Source organism: Neofelis nebulosa, chromosome 14 (assembly GCF_028018385.1).
Source record: "Neofelis nebulosa isolate mNeoNeb1 chromosome 14, mNeoNeb1.pri, whole genome shotgun sequence".
In the NCBI taxonomy this organism is placed as follows: domain Eukaryota; kingdom Metazoa; phylum Chordata; class Mammalia; order Carnivora; family Felidae; genus Neofelis; species Neofelis nebulosa.
The window spans coordinates 24570891-24589453 of NC_080795.1; the positions used below are offsets into that span (position 1 = coordinate 24570891).

Sequence of the window (18563 nt, forward strand, 5' to 3'; positions counted from 1 at the left end):
AAAATCATCACAGTGGCCTCAAGGCTTGTGCGCGCGCGCGCGTGCGTGCGTGTGTCTTTTTCCCTTGGTGTGCGTTCCTTTGGCCTACAGTCATGACTATGTTTCTTCTATCCTTTAAAAATCAAGACAATCAAACAAATCCTCCCTGAGAACCTGGCATGTTACTTTTCTTTAACTTCTGCCTATCTCTCTTCTTCTTTCTAAAGTATTAACAGAGTAACCCACACTTGGTTTCCCCACTTTCTCCTTCCAGTCACATATGTGCCTGTGTGTTCTGATTTTCTCCCCAGCATTGTTCTGCGATTGCTTTTGATCATGAATTAGTACTTAGCATCTCTTGTCTTTCTGGAATTTTCCGTGGCATTTGATTTTGTTGCCCACTCTCTAATCCTCCAATCCTTGTCCCATTGTTTGTATAACTTAACCTTCTTTCAGTGTTCCCTTAACCTTTTGATCCCATTTTCCCTGGTTTATGTTACTAATTCGTTTTTTTTTTCCTCCCTTTCAATTTTGATAGCCCCAGATTTCTTTTCATTCCCCTTCTCATTGTGTATCATCTTCCTGAAGAAAGTCATCTTTGGGTGATAATTCAAAATTCATGTCTTCATCACAAATTTCTTTTCCCAGAACCTCATTCATGTATTTCTACTCTACTTGGCATACATACTGCATGAATCACAGATATCACCCTAGAAATTTGCATTGAAATACGTTAGACATAGTTCCATGACAATAATCTATTCCTTCTCTATTTTCTTTCTCCGTATTTGTTAACCGTCATTGTCTTCATCTTTTTTTCCTCCCTTACCACCTACCTTTAGTCATCTGTCAACCTCTAGGAATTTAAATTCTGCAACATGATTTCAGTCTGTCTGCTCTTCTCCAGTCTCATTGCTATCACCTTAGGTTGTGTCCTCATGTTCCAGTTCCAGAACTATTTTTCAGTCTTCTTAACATGCCCAGAGTTCTGTTATTTTACCAAGGTTGAACCCAGCTCTGTTTCTACCCTCACATTTACCAAACACTGCCGGTTTTTCAAATTAGCTAATTGAATATTAAACCTAGGACATAGAAAATAATTTCAGTAGTAGTTTTGTAATTTTAAATACTTCTTTGTAAATTATTTTACTTTATTTTTTAATGTTTATTTTTGAGAGAGAGAGAGAGAAACATAGTGTGAGTGGGGGAGGGATAGAGAGAGTGGGAGACACAGAATCTGAAGCAGGCTCCAGGCTGTCAGCAGAGCCTGACACGGGGCTTGAACTCACAAACTGTGAGGTCATGACCTGAGCCGAAGTCAGCCGCTTAACCGACTGAGCCACCTAGGCGCCCCATGTAAATTATTTTAAAAGTACAGTTTAATCACTCTCATTGAATGTTGTATATAAAAATGCATATATATTTTTATAAGAATCAGATTCATTAATCATTCATGTACTCAATAAGCGTTTATTAATCACCTTGTCTATATGACAGACACAAAACACAAAAAAAATAGGCCAAAGATAACTGGCATGAGTTAAATGATTGCCTCTGAGCAACTCATAGTCTTGTTAAAGAGACAGACACATAGATACTAACACTGCATTGTAATAGCTGCTAAACGAAGAAGTATTACAAAGTTCTAAGAGCCCTAAGGAGAGAATAGCTTACATCTGAGAAAATTGAAAAGGTATCTAGACTGTATTATCTAAAGCTGGATTATGAAGAAAGAATAAGAGTCTATCTGACAAATAATTGGGAGAAGAATGTTTTACACAGAAAACAATGCCAGCAAGAGCGAAGAACAGCATGTTTTATAAGGAACTGTGTGACCAAGGATCTTGAACTTTATGTATATGGGAGTTTGTTCTATGTGTTTAGACAGAAGAGTCAGTTAAGCATATTTGTGCTCACTTAGGTAATTCTAAAAATTTGTGGGGCAGATTGTAGGGATAAGAGATGGAGGCAGGGAGACTAGTTAGGAAGCTTGTGTAAAAATCTAGGTGGAAGATGGTGAGAACTCAGATTGAGATGTTGACCTTGCAAAGTAGTAAAAAGGGGAAAAACAGAAGAACTGAATAGAACCACATTATAGCCTGAAGAAAAACCTGAATTCTACCTATACATCATATGTGTTTCTGTATTTTGTTTCTGTTTTGAACTATAGACATGGGATGTTGAGCTGGAAAGATCTGCAGAATCCTGGGCGGAAAGTTGTTTGTGGGAACACGGACCTGCAAGCCTACTTCCATCAATTGGGCAGAATTTGGGAGCCCACTGGGGAAGGTAGTGTAAAGTGTAACTTTTTTGTTTTTGAAAACATAAGTGATTGAAATACTTATTAATTCATTAATGAGAAATTTTCTGAGGCTTAAAGCCAAAAAAGAAAGCAAATAATCACACCAACAAAATAAAAGTAATAGCAGAATAACCAGCAATATGTTAGACTTAGTTTTTGTTTTAAACCATTGATGTAGTGGTAACGTAATGGGCATAGTACTTACGATTAATAACTTACACAAGAATCTCTCTCTACCAGACTTTATCAGTACATTTTGCAATATTTGATTTTACTTTTTCTCCAATTTTACTCACTTTGTGGTTATTTTCTCTCAAATAGATACAGACCCCCAACATTTCACGTACAAGCATGGTATGATGAAGTGAGAGACTTTAGCTACCCGTATGAACACGAATGCAACCCGTATTGTCCATTCAGATGTTCTGGACCTGTGTGTACTCATTATACACAGGTATGTTTTGGGTATATTACGCCTCATTTTTCTAAGTTGAGTTTGTGTAACTGCAGCAGAATTTACACAACTGAATTTACATACTGAACGTGGATGTCTTTCTTAGTGAATTTGGTATGGTTATTGAAAAAAGATATTGATGTCTGTAGAATAGGTTTATCAATTTCTATAAAAGATAAAAGTAATTATTAGAAAAAGTCCAAAAGTCAGTTTAAAAAAAAGACATTATCTTGGGACACCTGGGTGGTTCAGTCTGTTGAGCGACCAATTTCGACTCAGCTCATGATCTTGTGGTTTGTGAGTTCAAGCCCCACATAGGTCTTGCTGCTGGCAACGCAGAGCTTGCTTCTGATGCTGTGTTCCCCGTCTCTCTCTGTCCCTCACCCCCCCACAAAAATAAACAAACATTCTAAATAAAGATGTTATTTCAATGATTTTACATGTAAAACATGTTTAGTCTGGCCTCAGGAAATGCAAACGGGGAGGAATTTACCATCTTCAGTATTTTTTATTTTCCAAAGAATAAAACTATAGGTTATTTACCACGACATTCAATATTGACCTGTGTGCAGCATTTACCTGTTTTTTTTATTCATTGTTCACATTTCGTATTGGATAAGTTCTAAACCTCTAAATTGAACAACAAAAGGTGGATTCAACTAGGTAAACCACAGACCTGAGTTACTAGCATTTTTATGGCTGTTAGTGAATATAAAGCAAATTGTTCTGTCTACCTTTGCATGTGACAAGATTAAGATCAGTGGTGAATTCCATAATAACCAGTGGTGCCGTGAAAAGTACACATTATATTAGAAATTGAACCCATAAATTTTTGTTCCAATACAGTTTAAGATGTGAATTCTGTTCCTTTGTTAGGTAAGCTTTTTCATGGAAACATTAACATAGCATTTAGGTTTGTGAGGATGTAACTTTTGAACTATTTAGTTTTGAACTATTTAAATGTGTATTTTGAAGATGCTTACTTTTTATAGTTAGAGTTATTTACTCATAGCACTCTTCTTCCGATTGAATTAAACCCTGCCCAAAGCCTCAGGAAAAATATCCTTTTGACATTGCCTTATTTCATCTTAAATGATAAAGATTCATTTCTCAAGTTCAGTTTTATACATTTCTCTCTGATATATATTGTTGTCTTCATCTCGGCCTACTTTTTCCAAGCTTTTTGGGGTTTTTTTGTTGTTGTTTTGTTTTTTTAAATTTAAATTCAAGTTAACATACAGTGTAGTCTTGGCTTCAGGAGTAGAACCCAGTGATTCATCTCTTACATATAACACCTGGTGCTCATCCCAAAAAGTGCTCTGTTTAATGTCCATCACCCATTTAACCCATCCCTGTACCCTGTGCTCCTCCAAGAAACCCTCAGTTTGTTCTCTGTATTTGAGTCTCTTATGGTTTGCCTCCCTGTTTTTATCTTAATTTTCCTTCCCCTTCCCCTATGGTCATGTGTTGAGTTTCTCAAATTCCACAGATGAGTGAACTCATATATCTTTCTCTGACTCACTTACTTTGCTTACCATAGTATCCTCTAGTTCCATCCACATTGTTGCAAATGGCAAGATTTCATTCTTTTTCATCGCTGAGTAGTATTCCATGGTGTATATATTTTCTTTTCTCTAATGTAGGTGGTGTGGGCAACAAGTAACAGAATAGGCTGTGCCATTAATTTGTGTCATAACATGAACATTTGGGGGCAAATATGGCCTAAAGCTGTCTACTTGGTGTGCAACTATTCCCCAAAGTAAGTAGACAAAACATTATTTTTATATGTAAATTTGTATATATGTATTATCATATATATATAGTTGAGTATATTGTTTTAACTCAGTTTACTTAATATGGCAATAGTTATGGTTGCCTGATGCATAACCTCAGCCCTTAAAAGGAATATGAAAATTGAAAATATGATCTTTGTCAACACAGGGATTATATTTTTATGACTTCAGTTTTACATATTATTATATTCCACAGGTATTTTTAATAATTTGGATTTATTAGAGAAAAGCATCTATAGATTAACTGAGAAATGTATTTTCACCTGTGTAAAGACCATTGAATGATTATGTTGAAAATATTACAACTGTACTTAGGGTCAAATCTAAGTCTAAAGTCTGTTTATTAAAATGAATGGAATATAGATGAATATCCCATAATAGAGTTCAGTGTTCTGTAAAAGTTTAATTTTGTAATTTTTAACAATGTACATAACAATTACTTAGAATATTTTCAAAATAATAAGGCAGCAGTTTACATAGAAACCTAGTAACCAAAGGGACTCCGATGAAAAATATAAATGATTTAAATATGCATACCAAAGTCGTTATTTAGAAGATAGTAATATTTTATAGTGTCTCATAAATAATGTTATTAGACTACCTCTTACTAGAGTGGATCTTCTCTTTAAGGGGAAACTGGTGGGGTCACGCCCCCTATAAACATGGACGGCCCTGTTCTGCCTGCCCACCTAGTTTTGGAGGAGGCTGCAGAGAAAATCTATGCTACAAAGGTATGTGCTGTTATGTCACAGTATTCAGTTTGATTTATATTTTAATCCAACATCTGCATTAATTTGTACTTGAAAGGCAAAAAGCATATTTAATTATTACTTACAAAGTTTCCAGAACTCTATTTAAAAGATCTGAAGCCATTAAAAATATTTTAAAAATATATGAATGTCTATTATAGCAAATTTGTATTTAAAAGAAAGTTTCATCATTATTCCACATAACCACTTCTAATTCTACTTTGAGATTATCCTAGAGTGACAAGTATATTTGCATTTTTAAAAGTGATCTTGATATATTATTGACTAGAGTTGTTTTCACAAGTGACTTCATTTTTGAAGGATTTAGCAATCTACTGCAATTCATTTTTAACACTTTAAAAGTTTTTGCCCATATACCTATCCATGAATGTTACTGAATGATGGTCAATGAATTGCACTAACTCTCTGCTTCTTGCTACAGAGTATATAATCTCTCGTGGCCAACATGACAAATAAAAAAGATGACAATAGTATTGTAAAACTATTGTAAAAGTAGTGCTCTGAAATGCATTTAATGTCCTAAAATGTGCATATAAATACAGTGTCCTGTTTACAGCACATGAAGAGCAAACTTAGATGATAAAGCTTTGTAAAACTTCCACTCTTGTTGGGCATCTGAGTGAACATTTCTACTCCCTTGTACTTTTTTCTTCATGATGACCAAATGAAGATTAATGTAGACTAAGTGTTTTAGAAAACATGAATAAATGCAGCTCTTTTTCAGTATTCATAAAGAGATGTGCCTTTTTTTCCCCTTGATGACTGAGTGCTCATTAGTATAATGAGCAGACAAGAAGTAACAGTATAGTATTTCACTGTTATATGAGCCATTTTGCATTCCTGGAAACATTTTTCATTGTGTGTGAGTCTGTTTTCCATTCTTGGCCATCCCTAAACCTCCGACTTACTTGCCCCTTCACCAGTGGCCAGTATTTTACTTAAAACTGACTTTCCTCTGAAGTCATACTTCCCTTTTCTAGGTTCGGAGTCCTTGAACATACATGAAAATAACACACCTTTCCAAATTGTGCCACTGTTAAGCCCTTGATATAAATAACCTGGAAAAAAAATTAAACTCATAAATTTCTGCATTTTGAATTTCCTTCTAAAAGAGAAAAACCTTTCCGTGGAAACTGATATTGTAGTAAATTAAAAGGGCATGTCAGTCCTTCTTTAAGCTGAATTTCCTATTGGGAGAATTTTAAATGTGACGCTTTTGGGAATTTTAAATGTGATTCTCCTAAAAATATGATTTCATGTCATACGAAAGCCCTGACTTCATCAGATCACTGCGTAGACTTCATGGTGGCATTATGAAAGGCAATCACTGATACCACTCTTAAATATAAATCAAAGTTTAGAAATGACTCCATTTAGTATTAGCCAATTTTTTTCATTTATTAAGCATAAATGAATCAAGAGCTCAAAGGCTTATCCATGTATTTTATTTACTCCAGCGCACTACATAAGATCACCACCTCAAGCCAAAATCTGTGCCAAGAAACTACAGATTTTTCTAGTTTTAAATGTTACACAGGCATATAAAGGTATACCTTTATTTGATGATTTGTGCACATTTAAGGTGGATTCATATTTCTTACATCCATTCTCTCTAACAGAAGGATCAGACAGGTATTACCCTCCTCAAGAAGAAGAAACAAATGAAATTGAACGGCAGCAGTCACAAGTCCGGGACACCCACGTTCAGACAAGAGCAGATGATAGCAACAGAAATGAAGTCATAAGCACACAGCAAATGTGTAAGAGCTCTGCATTATTTACAAAAATGTTAAAGTTTATGTAGATGACAGATGCAACTATATTTTGTTAATTTGGACATTTTTAGAGTGGCAAAGCTTGATGAATTGTAGTGACTTATACATTACCTAAATTATTTTGGTATATATATATATATATATATATATATATATATTTTTTTTTTTTTTTTTTTTTTTTTTTTTTTTTTACTTTTCAGCCCAAATTGTTTCTTGTGAAGTAAGATTAAGAGATCAGTGCAAGGGAACAACCTGCAATAGGTAATGTTTATCCTTATTTTCAAAATTACCTGACAAAATACAAGTAATATTTTTATTTCACACTAACATTCAGAGAAACTAAATTTTGTTCCTGATTTCTTTCATCTAGATATGAATGCCCTGCTGGCTGTTTGGATAGTAAAGCCAAAGTTATTGGCAGTGTACATTATGAAATGGTAAGTATAATAAATATAATGATTTTGGAACAGGATCTTTCTATATAAAGTTTGATTTTTTTAATGCAAACATAATGATTTATATGAAGTATAGATATTTTGCTCAGATATGTTTGTTTAATTTAAAGTCATTTAAGTAGGGGCACCTGGGTGGCGCAGTCGGTTAAGCGTCCGACTTCAGCCAGGTCACGATCTCGCGGTCCGTGAGTTCGAGCCCCGCGTCAGGCTCTGGGCTGATGGCTCAGAGCCTGGAGCCTGTTTCTGCGTCTGTGTCTCCCTCTCTCTCTGCCCCTCCCCCGTTCATGCTCTGTCTCTCTCTGTCCCAAAAATAAATAAAAAACGTTGAAAAAAAAATTAAAAAAAAAAAAAATAAATAAATAAAGTCATTTAAGTAATAGCTAGTCATGTCCTATGTAGCAATCTTAGTGTTTTAATATTCTTTTCTCCCTTCCTTTTTCTCTAAGCAATCCAGCATTTGTAGAGCCGCAATTCATTATGGCATAATAGACAATGATGGTGGTTGGGTGGATATCACTAGACAAGGAAGAAAACATTATTTCATCAAATCCAATAGAAATGGTGTTCAGACAATTGGGTAAGTACCCAAATGACCTTTTGGATGAGATGATTTTAAATCTTAATAATGAGTTGACAAATTCTTTTAGAACAAAGCATAGAAGAATTTATAGAGAAGTTTGGTAATTGTCATTTCAGCTCACTTCAGCTGTGTAATTTCAAAGACAAAAAGGAGCCAAAGTATCTAAATTCAACGTTGAACATTTTCTGCTTATAAAGAACATGCTAAATAAAGCTCCACATTTTCTGGAGTTTCATTGAGGATGTATAGATTTACAGTTATCCCTAATGTAAAGCAACAGATTTTTCAACTAGAAAATAAAATAGCTCAGAGAAGGCTAATTGTTTTGTGTACTTTCCTGCCCTGTTTATGGAAAATGGATAATTTCATGCAACAGTAACTTTGCTAATAAGATAAACTATATTAGTAGGTAAAAGAGCATTTTGAAAAGTTCTCTAAAATGTAAATGTATACTATGTACCTTTTGTCCATCTAAATGTAATTTAACTCAACATAAAAGCATTAACTTTTGAAATGTTTCTCATATTAAATATATGAAACATATTATTTTAGAGCACTGCATATTTTGATATAAACTCTATACGAGTTAGAAAAATGTGGCCTTTTGAAATAACTTTGTAGTGTGTTTCTTCTGTGTAAAAAATAAACTTTGAACCTCATATGGAATTCCTTAGGATGTATGACATAGTTTCTTTCCTTTGTTAACTATACAACTGTGTGACTCCACAGTGGAGGATTCATAATGATAAGAAAGAATTTATTAAAAACTCTTGAAAATTTGATGGAATGTTATTCTATGTAAATAATTTTGTTCAAAGGCTTTATGGATGGTTTTCAGTGCTTAGCAATCTCTCTTAAGCAAGAGCTGTATAGAAGCATTTATTGATTGGCTTATTAATTCAGTAAAATGTATTAATTACCTTCAATGAATAACAAAAGTTATGACCTTCAGTAAGCCAAACATTGGATTCAAGAAAATTGATCCTATTTACTTTTTTTTGTTTGAACTTAATTTTTGTTTATTACAGAAACTTGAAACATGAATGGTGTGTCCTATTAAAATACTATCACAAATAAGCTTTATCTTTTGTAGTAGATATTTTTCTGAAATTCTGGGTATAATTAAGCCAATTAAAAATTTTGATATATAATGGAATACCTATTCTTCTATCCTGCTTTTTAATGATGCATACAATAAGGAGGAATTCATTCATTGTTGACATTTTACTAGGTACTGGGGGAACAAAAAAAATGAATAACACACATTCCTTTTAGGTATTTATGATCTAAAAGTCTTATAACGCTGCTTTGTATTTACCATTGTGAGAGTTTAAATAGTTCTGTTCTATGGTGACAGGGAATTAGTATAGTTAGAGTTTTAATTTTAATAGGAAACAAATATGTAGATATAAATCTATGTGGCTTTATGCTATTATCTATATGTTTTTGAGATTAGTCATGAGAAGAGATCCTCCTCTAATATTAAGAATGATTAATTTGGTTTGTATTGATTTGGTTCGTACTTGAAGTTAATATGGACTTAACATAAAATAGATGATGTATTCTTACACTACAGCTTATTTAGATATTTAAGTAAGAATGTTTAAGAAGAAACAAAGTATTCATAGACCGAAAAAATACCAGAAATTATGTTGATGATGATGCATCTAAAAAATGATTGACATTTTTATGTTCTTATTTTCAGCAAATATCAGTCTGCTAATTCCTTCACAGTCTCTAAAGTAACAGGTTAGCACTTTTTTAAACCTTATTTTCTTACCACCCTGTTGCATGTTATTATTGCCAAAGAGTTGCTTATTGTCTTGTGTTTTAATTCTTCAGTTCAGGCTGTCACTTGTGAAACAACTGTGGAACAGCTCTGTCCCTTTCATAAGCCTGCTTCACATTGCCCAAGGTAATGTTTTCTAAATTGTCTCATTATTCTTGACCAGTGAACATACGTGGATTGGGCTTTTATTCTGTGATAACTGTTTTTGCCTGGACTTCTGCTGTCTCCAGGATTTGAAGGGTGTATGGTCTTGTGAATGGATAGAATTATCCATTTATAATTGTGGTCTTGAACTGCGAAGCAAAAGGGAGCATGGTTCATCACAAACTCCCTGCTATCCAGACACTCCTAGTGTGCTTTCTCCAAACACCAGAGTGCTTTTGTCTGTTCCATAATACCAAGGCTGTGCGTGTATTCTGTATGTTCACATATCTTAGTCTGCCCAGGCTGCTGTAACAAGATACCATAGACTGGGGGGGGGGGGGGTGTAAAAAATAGAAATTTATTTTCACGTAATTCTGGGTAATTCTGGAAGCTGGAGATGAGATCAAGGTGTTGGCAGTTTTGGTTTCTTCTGAAGCCTGTCTCCTTGTTGCCAGATGGTACCTTCTCTTTGTGTCCTCACAAGGCAGGGGAGGTAGGTTGAGAGAGACAGAAAGAGAGAGAGAGAGGAGAGACTCTCCTTTCTTGGGATCAAGGCCCAACCCTGATGATCTCATTTAACCTTAATTAACTCCATAAAGGCCCATCTCCAAATACCATCACAATGGGAGTTGGGCTTCAACATATGAATCTGGGGGGACACAAACATTCAGTCTGCAACAAGTCATTACCACTGAATGACACACATATTTTTAAGTATTTCCATCCACTTCCTAAATTAGATAAAGCTAATTGAGATTGGTATGTCAAAAAGCCCATCTTCTGCCTTTCTTTTCTTTTTGTTTTGTATACTGTCTTGTTAAAAATTATAATGGAGTTTATCTACTATACACTAATGAAAGAGTGCTTCTGGGGCACCTGGGTGCCTCAGTCGGTTAAGCGTCTGACTTTGGCTTAGGTCATGATCTCACGGTTTGTGAGTTCGAGCCCCACATCGGGCTCTGTGCTCAAGCCTGGAGCCTGCTTTGAATTCTGTGTTTCTGTCTCTCTCTGCCCCTCCCCTGCTTGCACTCTGCCTCTCTCGTTCTCTCTCAAAAATAAACATTAAAAAAAAAAAAGTGCTTCATTTACCTTGACCACACTAAGGTGAAAATTGTTAGAAGTATTATGGCTATAAGTCATAATCGTACATAGGAAAAATGAAGAAGTTCTTTTCATACCTACTCTTCCCACATTTCTTCCATTAATACAAGGAAATCACATATTAATTCCAAGAACCAATACTGAGATTTGAGATAGAATTATAATTGATAAACTGTAGTTACTAAAAAAACTGAAGGAGCTCACTTTTTATGGAAAAGTTTATTTTGGAAAAGCTTCATCGCTTAGCCTTTTATTTTTAAAAAAATTTTTAATGTTTATTTATTTTTGAGAGCATGAGTGGGGGAGGGGCAGAAAGAGAAGGAGACACAGAATCTGAAGCGGACTCCAGTCTCTGAGCTGTCCGCACAGTGTCTGATGTGGGGCTCGAACTGACGAGCTGCGAGATCATGACCTGAGCTGAAGTCAGACGCATAACCGACTGAACCACCTAGGCACTCCTTCACTTAGCCTTTTAAAACTAAGGTAATATTTTACTTAAAGAATAATATTGGTTGTTCACAAGGCAATAAAAGACTGTGATGATGTAAGAAGTGGGTACTTCTTGGGGCACCTATGTGGCTCAGTCAGTTAAGCGTCCAACTTAGGCTGAGGTCATGATCTCATGGTTCTCATGATCTCATGATCTCATGTGAGTTCAAGTGCCGTGTCAAGCTCTGTGCTGACAGCTCAGAGCCTGGAGCCTCCTTCAGATTCTGTGTCCGCCTCACTCTCTGCCCCTTCTCCACTCATTCTGTCTCCATCTCTCATAAATAATTTAGAATTATCCATTAATAAATATTTATGAAATACCGACTATGTACAGTATAATGCTAGGCCCTCTCAGCCATGTGACTAGGCTATGAGGACCGAATAGTAAGGATAATCCCGATAGAGTATTCCAGCATAAAGCCTTCCTCTAGTAGATGCTAAGTAAATGGCAATTTTAATATCTGTGGCATAAATTTATAGTAATATTGTTCCAAAATAAACAGAAAATCACTCAAGTAGACTGTTAATGCATTTTTCCTGATTCTTTGGTTATTCCAGAAAGGGAAATATTGCCCCAAAAGAAAAACTCTTCTAGTTAAATTTTATCTTTTACTGCTACCAACGTAACAAATTGGTAGAAGTAATGATTTATACATAATTTTGACCTTACGTAGTCTGGAAATTCACCCTTCTGTTTCCTTTTAGAGACTACTGAAACAAAGGGTTGTCTTTTCTCATATAAAAATTGTAACAGTGTCATAAATTATGTTATAACACATTATTTATATGACAGTTTATAACTTTTAGGGAACCATGTGGTTGGTACATCTGTTTAAGAATTTCATATAACTTAAATAAGTTGAGACATAAATCTTTTGGGGAGAAAATGCCCAGGGCAAATAAACGAAAGGAAATTAACTCAAGATGAGCATGAAGAAACAATATTTACCTGTATAGTTGTGTCCTTGAGAGGTTCCATAGCTGATAGAATAGACCCAAATAAGCAATCTCTATGATTCAGTACCATAACCTTATAAGTATCATGTGTTTGTGTGTGTTATTAGAAATCTTTTTTTCTGGCCTGGGGATGACACATGGAGGGGGAGGGCAGAAATCATATCATGCTTAACATGTATCTATAAATAATTAGAGCTTTGAAGCCTATTGAATGTCCAAGATGTAAAAGCAGGTGTCACTAAAATGTTGATACATTTTTATTCAATGCTTATAAGTAAATTGTATATAAAAGAATGTTTACCAGGTCACTGTCTACATTCTTAGTAACACATAACAAGGTGTTATAACCAGAGATTAGAACACAATCAAGTAAAAACCTCCTTCAGTGTATCTTTGATCTGAACTTGCCTAAGTAGAAACTATCTCAGTTTGGAGCTACTCACCTTGGCCTTCCACAAACCAAGTGCCAAATATGGTCAAGGTAGAGCCAGCACAGTATGATCCTAAGGGCTGAGCACCTATTACTACCATAGGATGGGCAGTGAATGCCCAACTGTTCTCAAACACACATAGAAAATTTCACATTCAATGGGGACAACTTTCCTCCTATAGAAACCCCCAACAGCATCTTTTATAAAAATCAACTCTTTAATTTAAAGTTATAAAACTCATTTATTTATATTTAAATGATTCTGGTTTAGATGCTATAAGAAGCATATATCCTCTAAAGTAAACAGTATTATACAGATTTTAGAAATAAGAAATGCAGCTATTTCTTAAAAGCTATCTTAGGAAGGAGTTGCTTCAGTTGGTAAAGGTAGTTGCAATTGAAGTATTTTTAGAATACTTTGGGGAAGGGGCCCCTGACTGACTCAGTGGGTTGAGCCTCTGACTTCAGGTCAGGTCATGAATTCACGGTTTGTGGGTTTGAGCCCCCTGTCAGACTCTTTGCTGACAACTCAGAGCCTGGAGCCTGCTTTGGATTCTGTGTCTCTCTTTTTCTCTGCCCCTCCCCTGCTCACAATCTGTCTCACTCTCTCAAAAAATAAATAAACATTAAAAAAAGAGTTTAGAATACTTTTGGTAAAATCATTGATTCCTTCATCAGACAGTGATTTTCATGTAATCATTTTGTTGAGACTCTGATTTATTTACTAAAATTAATTCCCTTTTTTCCAGATGTAGTTTTTAATGTCCTTTTATGTGTGTGTGTGTGTGTGTGTGTGTGTGTGTGTGTGTGAATCAAAGAGCCCATTGATTTAAAAAAAAAAAAAGTGCCACTTGATAGTTTCTTAACCTCTCAGAGTGGAGTTTTTAATCATGTGATTGATTGAACAGTGATAATTGGATCCTATGTGGAAATAAAAAGCTTTTGGAAATGTTATTTATTTTTTATTTAAAATTTTTTAATGTTTATTTATTTTTAATTGAGAGAGAGATAGAGCATGAGTGGGGGAGGGGTAGAGAGAGAGGGAAACATAGAATCTGAAGCAGGCTCCAGGCTCCAAGCTGACAGCAGTAAGTGTGACACGGAGCTCGAACTCATGAGCCTTGAGATCATGACCTGAGCAGCCAAAGTCGGACGTTTCATCGACTGAGCCACCCACGTGTCCCTTGGAAATGTTATTTAAGTGAGCTAAGCCAATCAGATATCAGTAAGGCAATAGGATATCTGGAGAAAGAATATTCCGTGCTCAGAGAAAGATAAGTGCAAAGGCCCTGAGGAAGAGCCTATTTTTGTATGTTTGAGAAGTGACAGGCCAATATGACTGGATCTGGGGGAAGAAGTGGAAGAGGAGGAGGATATGGAGTCAGAAAGATAATGGGGGGACGGGATATGCAGGACTTATTGGCCATTGTAAGGATTTTTTTCATTTATTCTGAACGAGATGGAAAGCCACTAGAGTATTTGGAGCAGAAGAATGATATGATTGGCCTTGTGTGCTTTAATTCAAGTGGGAAAAAACCAACACTGGAAGGAGCAAGGTTGGAAGCAGGGAGATCATAGGAAAGCCTATAGCAGTAAGCTAGACACCAGATGATAAAGTCTGGAGCTATACTAACTGAGGTGTTTAGGGATGCTCTGATTTTATTTCATGGATGACCAATAGAAATTGCTGGCGGACTGAATGTAAGGTGTGAGATAAAGAGAGGGATTGAAGCTAGAATAAAGTTTTTGGCCTGAGGATCTGAAATAATGGAGTCGCCATTTATTGTATGAAGCCTACATAAGGAACAGATATGGGGACTGGAGGAAAAGATTAGGAATTTGGTTTTAAACACCCTTAGTTTCAAATTGTTATTAGATTTTAGTGGAGATATTGAATAAGCAATAGGACACAAATTTGGAACTAGGAGGTCTCAACTGGGGATACATATTTGGAAATCAGTAACTTATAATCATAATTAAAACCATGGAATTGAAGGATATACCAAAGATGTGAACATAGAAGAAAGAAGCTAGATGTGTGAGTCAGACAATGAGTCAGTTTTTCAAGTTACCTGTTTATTAAATTCTACAGAAACATTGGGTACAGTTCCCAGATACTGAGAGATACAACCTGATGTGTCTTTCTGCTTAACCCCTAAATTAGAAAGCTTCCTGGTTAAGTTAGAAAATAAAAGAAACACATTTGTGCCAAAAGCTGGAAGTGGGTAAATTAAGCAGAAGCAATTGCATCTACTGCCTGGCTTCTACAATTGACCTATTTTAGAAAAAAAAAAAAAATGAATAGGGTGAGAATGCTGTTAACATTTGTGTATGCATGTCTGTGGTCTTATGAGTAAGAATGGCTAAAGAAACCTGCTACTTAATACTTGTATATATATATTTTTTTCAGAGTCTACTGTCCTCGTAACTGTATGCAGGCAAATCCACATTATGCTCGTGTAATTGGAACTCGAGTTTATTCTGATGTAAGTACCTTAATTTATGCAGCTCTCAGTATTCGTGTATATATGTGTTTACACAATATTTAAATGTATGTATATACATTTATATATAGAAAAAGGAAACAGATTCTGTGTTGGTATACATATTCTCAGAGAAGCTAATCAATAATAACACTGAAAAACAACTGTTCTTATGCAAATATGAGTGCATAATAATTATTTTTACCAAAATTTTTTTATGTCCTGCCCATATATGTTATATCAGACACTTTTGAAATAGACCAGAGGCATCCTTCTGAAGAAAAATTCATTTTGTATTTTTATTATTTTTTATTTTTTGAAGTTTATTCTGAAAGAGAGAGAGAGCAGAGGGGAGGGAGAGAGAGAGGGAGAGAGAGACCCAAGTAGACTCCACAGTGTTAGCACATGGGGCTCTATCTCGGGAACCACATCATGACCTGAGCCGAGATCAAGAGTCAGACACTTAGCCGACTGAGCCACCCAAGTGCCCCTCATTTTGTTTTTTTAAATCTTCCTTTTGGTTCTTCAGTATTTGTAATGTAAACTTGATAATTAAGAGATTGTCAAATGTATGAACAATATCTTACGCTGCCAAGGGAACATGTTTTTCTTTTGTTTTAAAAAATTTTATTTTTTTACCAGTTTTTTAAATTTAAATTTTAGTTAACATACAGTGCAATATTAGTTTCAGTAGAATTCAGTGATTCATCACTTACATACAACACCCAGTGCTCATCACAAAAAATGCCCTCCTTAGTATCCATCACCCATCTTGCCCATCCCCCACCCACCTCCCTCCATCAACCCACAGTTTGTTTTCTGTCATTGAGTCTCTGGTGGTTTGTTTCCCTCTCTCCTCTTTTTTACCCCTTCCCATATATTCATGTGTTTCGTTTCTTAAATTCCATATATGAGTGAAATCATATGGTATTTGTCTTTCTCTGATTGACTTATTTTGCTTAGCATAATACACTCTAGCTCCATCCATATTGTTGCAAATGGCAAGATTTAAAGAGCACCATAAAATCAAGAACAGATAATATGTTAAAATACATATGAAAAGAAAGCACTTGAGGGGATGTTATAATGGACAACATTACTGGGTTGGACAAGGACTCTTAGCTGGGAGGTCTTCGGTATGGACAAGTGCTTTTTGAGCCAGGTTTCAAGTGTGGGTTGGGGAATTGGATTAGGGACACATTCTAGGTGGGATGAACAACATTTACAAAAACGGGGAGATGACAGCAAGCGAGATGTATGCATAACACATAGGTTTGCTTATCTTTGAGCAGGTGAGCATTGAATCTAAAAGGGGTTGCAGCCAATTTTGTGTGAGGGGTGGGGTATCCAGCTCTTGAAACATGTAAATGGAGAGTCTGAATGCATGTTGATGAGTTTAGATTTTATGTGGCAGACATTTAGAAACCGTTACAAATTTCTAAGCCAGAGAGTTGCAAAAACAAATTCAGGAAATATACTCTTGAAGCACATATTCAATAGAATACCATGGAAGTAGGTTTGTAAAAAGAGACCTGAAACAGTATTTACCACCTTATTTCTGTTGGTGAGTTCATTGAAGTCCAGGGTTTGTTTTCATTCAGCTTTACCTTTGCAATTGTTCTCCACATCTGAGTCCCTCCCAGGCTTCAGCTTTGCCCTGTGCTTATATGCAGCTTAAATGTCCTGCTGGTATAATAATTTATTAGTCCTCATGCTTTACTTATCTTCCTGTCTGTTAAAATCATGGTCATTCTTCACGTCCTAATTTATTGCCACTTTCTCTGTGGAGTGTTTTGCTGGATCTCCTACTACATGTATTACATAGCCCTTCTTCCAACCCCTAGAACTTTATTTTTTTTTTACTTTTAGCACTTACCTGATTCTGTTAGCGTTATGACTATTTCTCTATCTCTTTTATTATTTTGAAGTTCCATGAGGGCAACAGCCAGGCAATTGGAGTGTCATTTTTTATTAACAGTTTGATGTATGCCAACCTGTGAACAAGACAGAATTATATCCTGCCTTAACAAAACTTAGAGCACACAGTGACATCAGAAATTTAGCAAATACCTTGCACATAAATATTTGTTGAAGAAATAAATCCATAAATGTACATGAATAAGCCTATCTAGAATCTTCAAAGATTTCAGAAGAAGTTATTCTTTTTAGATTGTCCCTTTAAGCACCAAACTTTAAATTTTAATCATGCCCGGTGAAAATCTTTCATAATATCCTATACCCTCTTATACCTATAGGCCGCCTATTTTTCTAGAGTTTAGGTTTTGTTAGATTTTGTGTCTTGAGATCATTTTATCTTCCTACCATATTGGACTGCATAAGCAATTGTGTATAGGAAATGATTGTATAAAATCATTTTAAGAGTTAGTTGGAAATGCAAGGACTACTATTATGTGGTCAGTGCAGATTCAGAGATTCAAGCATTAACTACCAAACTCCCCCTCCCCCCCCACACACACAAAATATATTATTTCTTTAAATACAAGATATGGAAAAATTTCTCTCTCCCTCAACCCCTCCACCTTTCTCTCTCTCTGTTTCTTTCCCTTACTACTTGTACATTTTATTGCTTTGAATTTTTCTCATTTGTTACAAGTAAAGTTAATTTCTGCATTCATTAAAAGTGTTCCACTGTTTTCACAGATAAATTCTTTTTTTCGTGATATGTTAATTCTTACAAAGTACGGGCATAAAAAGAAAATCTCTTCTGACCTTTGAACTCAAATAGGAATGCCTGCTGACTGCATAGTTATGGGCAAAACAATAGTTTCAAAACATATTAAGTGCTTGGATTTAGTGAATGTTATATGTAAGCACTTTTATGCCTTGGGGAAAATGCTGATAATACTCTTTTAACAGAGCAAGATAAATACTGAAATGCGTACAGAATTATTTTTAATTTCATCTGTTATGAACCATATTGGATACAAATATTAAATCAGTGAGGAACTTTAAACTGTGAATAAAATGCCTCTTTGGAGTAACGATACGAGGTTTTAGATATATGGTATTTTTTGATATAGCAAAAGCATGAAAAGGATTAA

At 35.2% G+C, this 18563-nt stretch overlaps 1 protein-coding gene across 2 annotated transcripts in view; it reads left to right on the forward strand.

Moving 5' to 3' along the window:
- Positions 1 to 18563, forward strand: part of CRISPLD1 (cysteine rich secretory protein LCCL domain containing 1) — a 48948-nt gene that overhangs the window by 24869 nt on the left and 5516 nt on the right. Inside the window, exons 3-13 of one of the 2 annotated variants that reach the window (XM_058699890.1) lie at positions 2150 to 2268; positions 2603 to 2735; positions 4379 to 4494; positions 5159 to 5259; positions 6918 to 7058; positions 7274 to 7334; positions 7444 to 7510; positions 7975 to 8105; positions 9814 to 9857; positions 9951 to 10023; positions 15429 to 15504. In XM_058699890.1, the coding sequence (XP_058555873.1) occupies positions 2150 to 2268; positions 2603 to 2735; positions 4379 to 4494; positions 5159 to 5259; positions 6918 to 7058; positions 7274 to 7334; positions 7444 to 7510; positions 7975 to 8105; positions 9814 to 9857; positions 9951 to 10023; positions 15429 to 15504 (1062 nt within the window). Of the gene's footprint in view, positions 1 to 2149; positions 2269 to 2602; positions 2736 to 4378; positions 4495 to 5158; positions 5260 to 6917; positions 7059 to 7273; positions 7335 to 7443; positions 7511 to 7974; positions 8106 to 9813; positions 9858 to 9950; positions 10024 to 15428; positions 15505 to 18563 lie in introns of those variants that run through there. The other variant, XM_058699891.1, reaches the window with a different exon arrangement.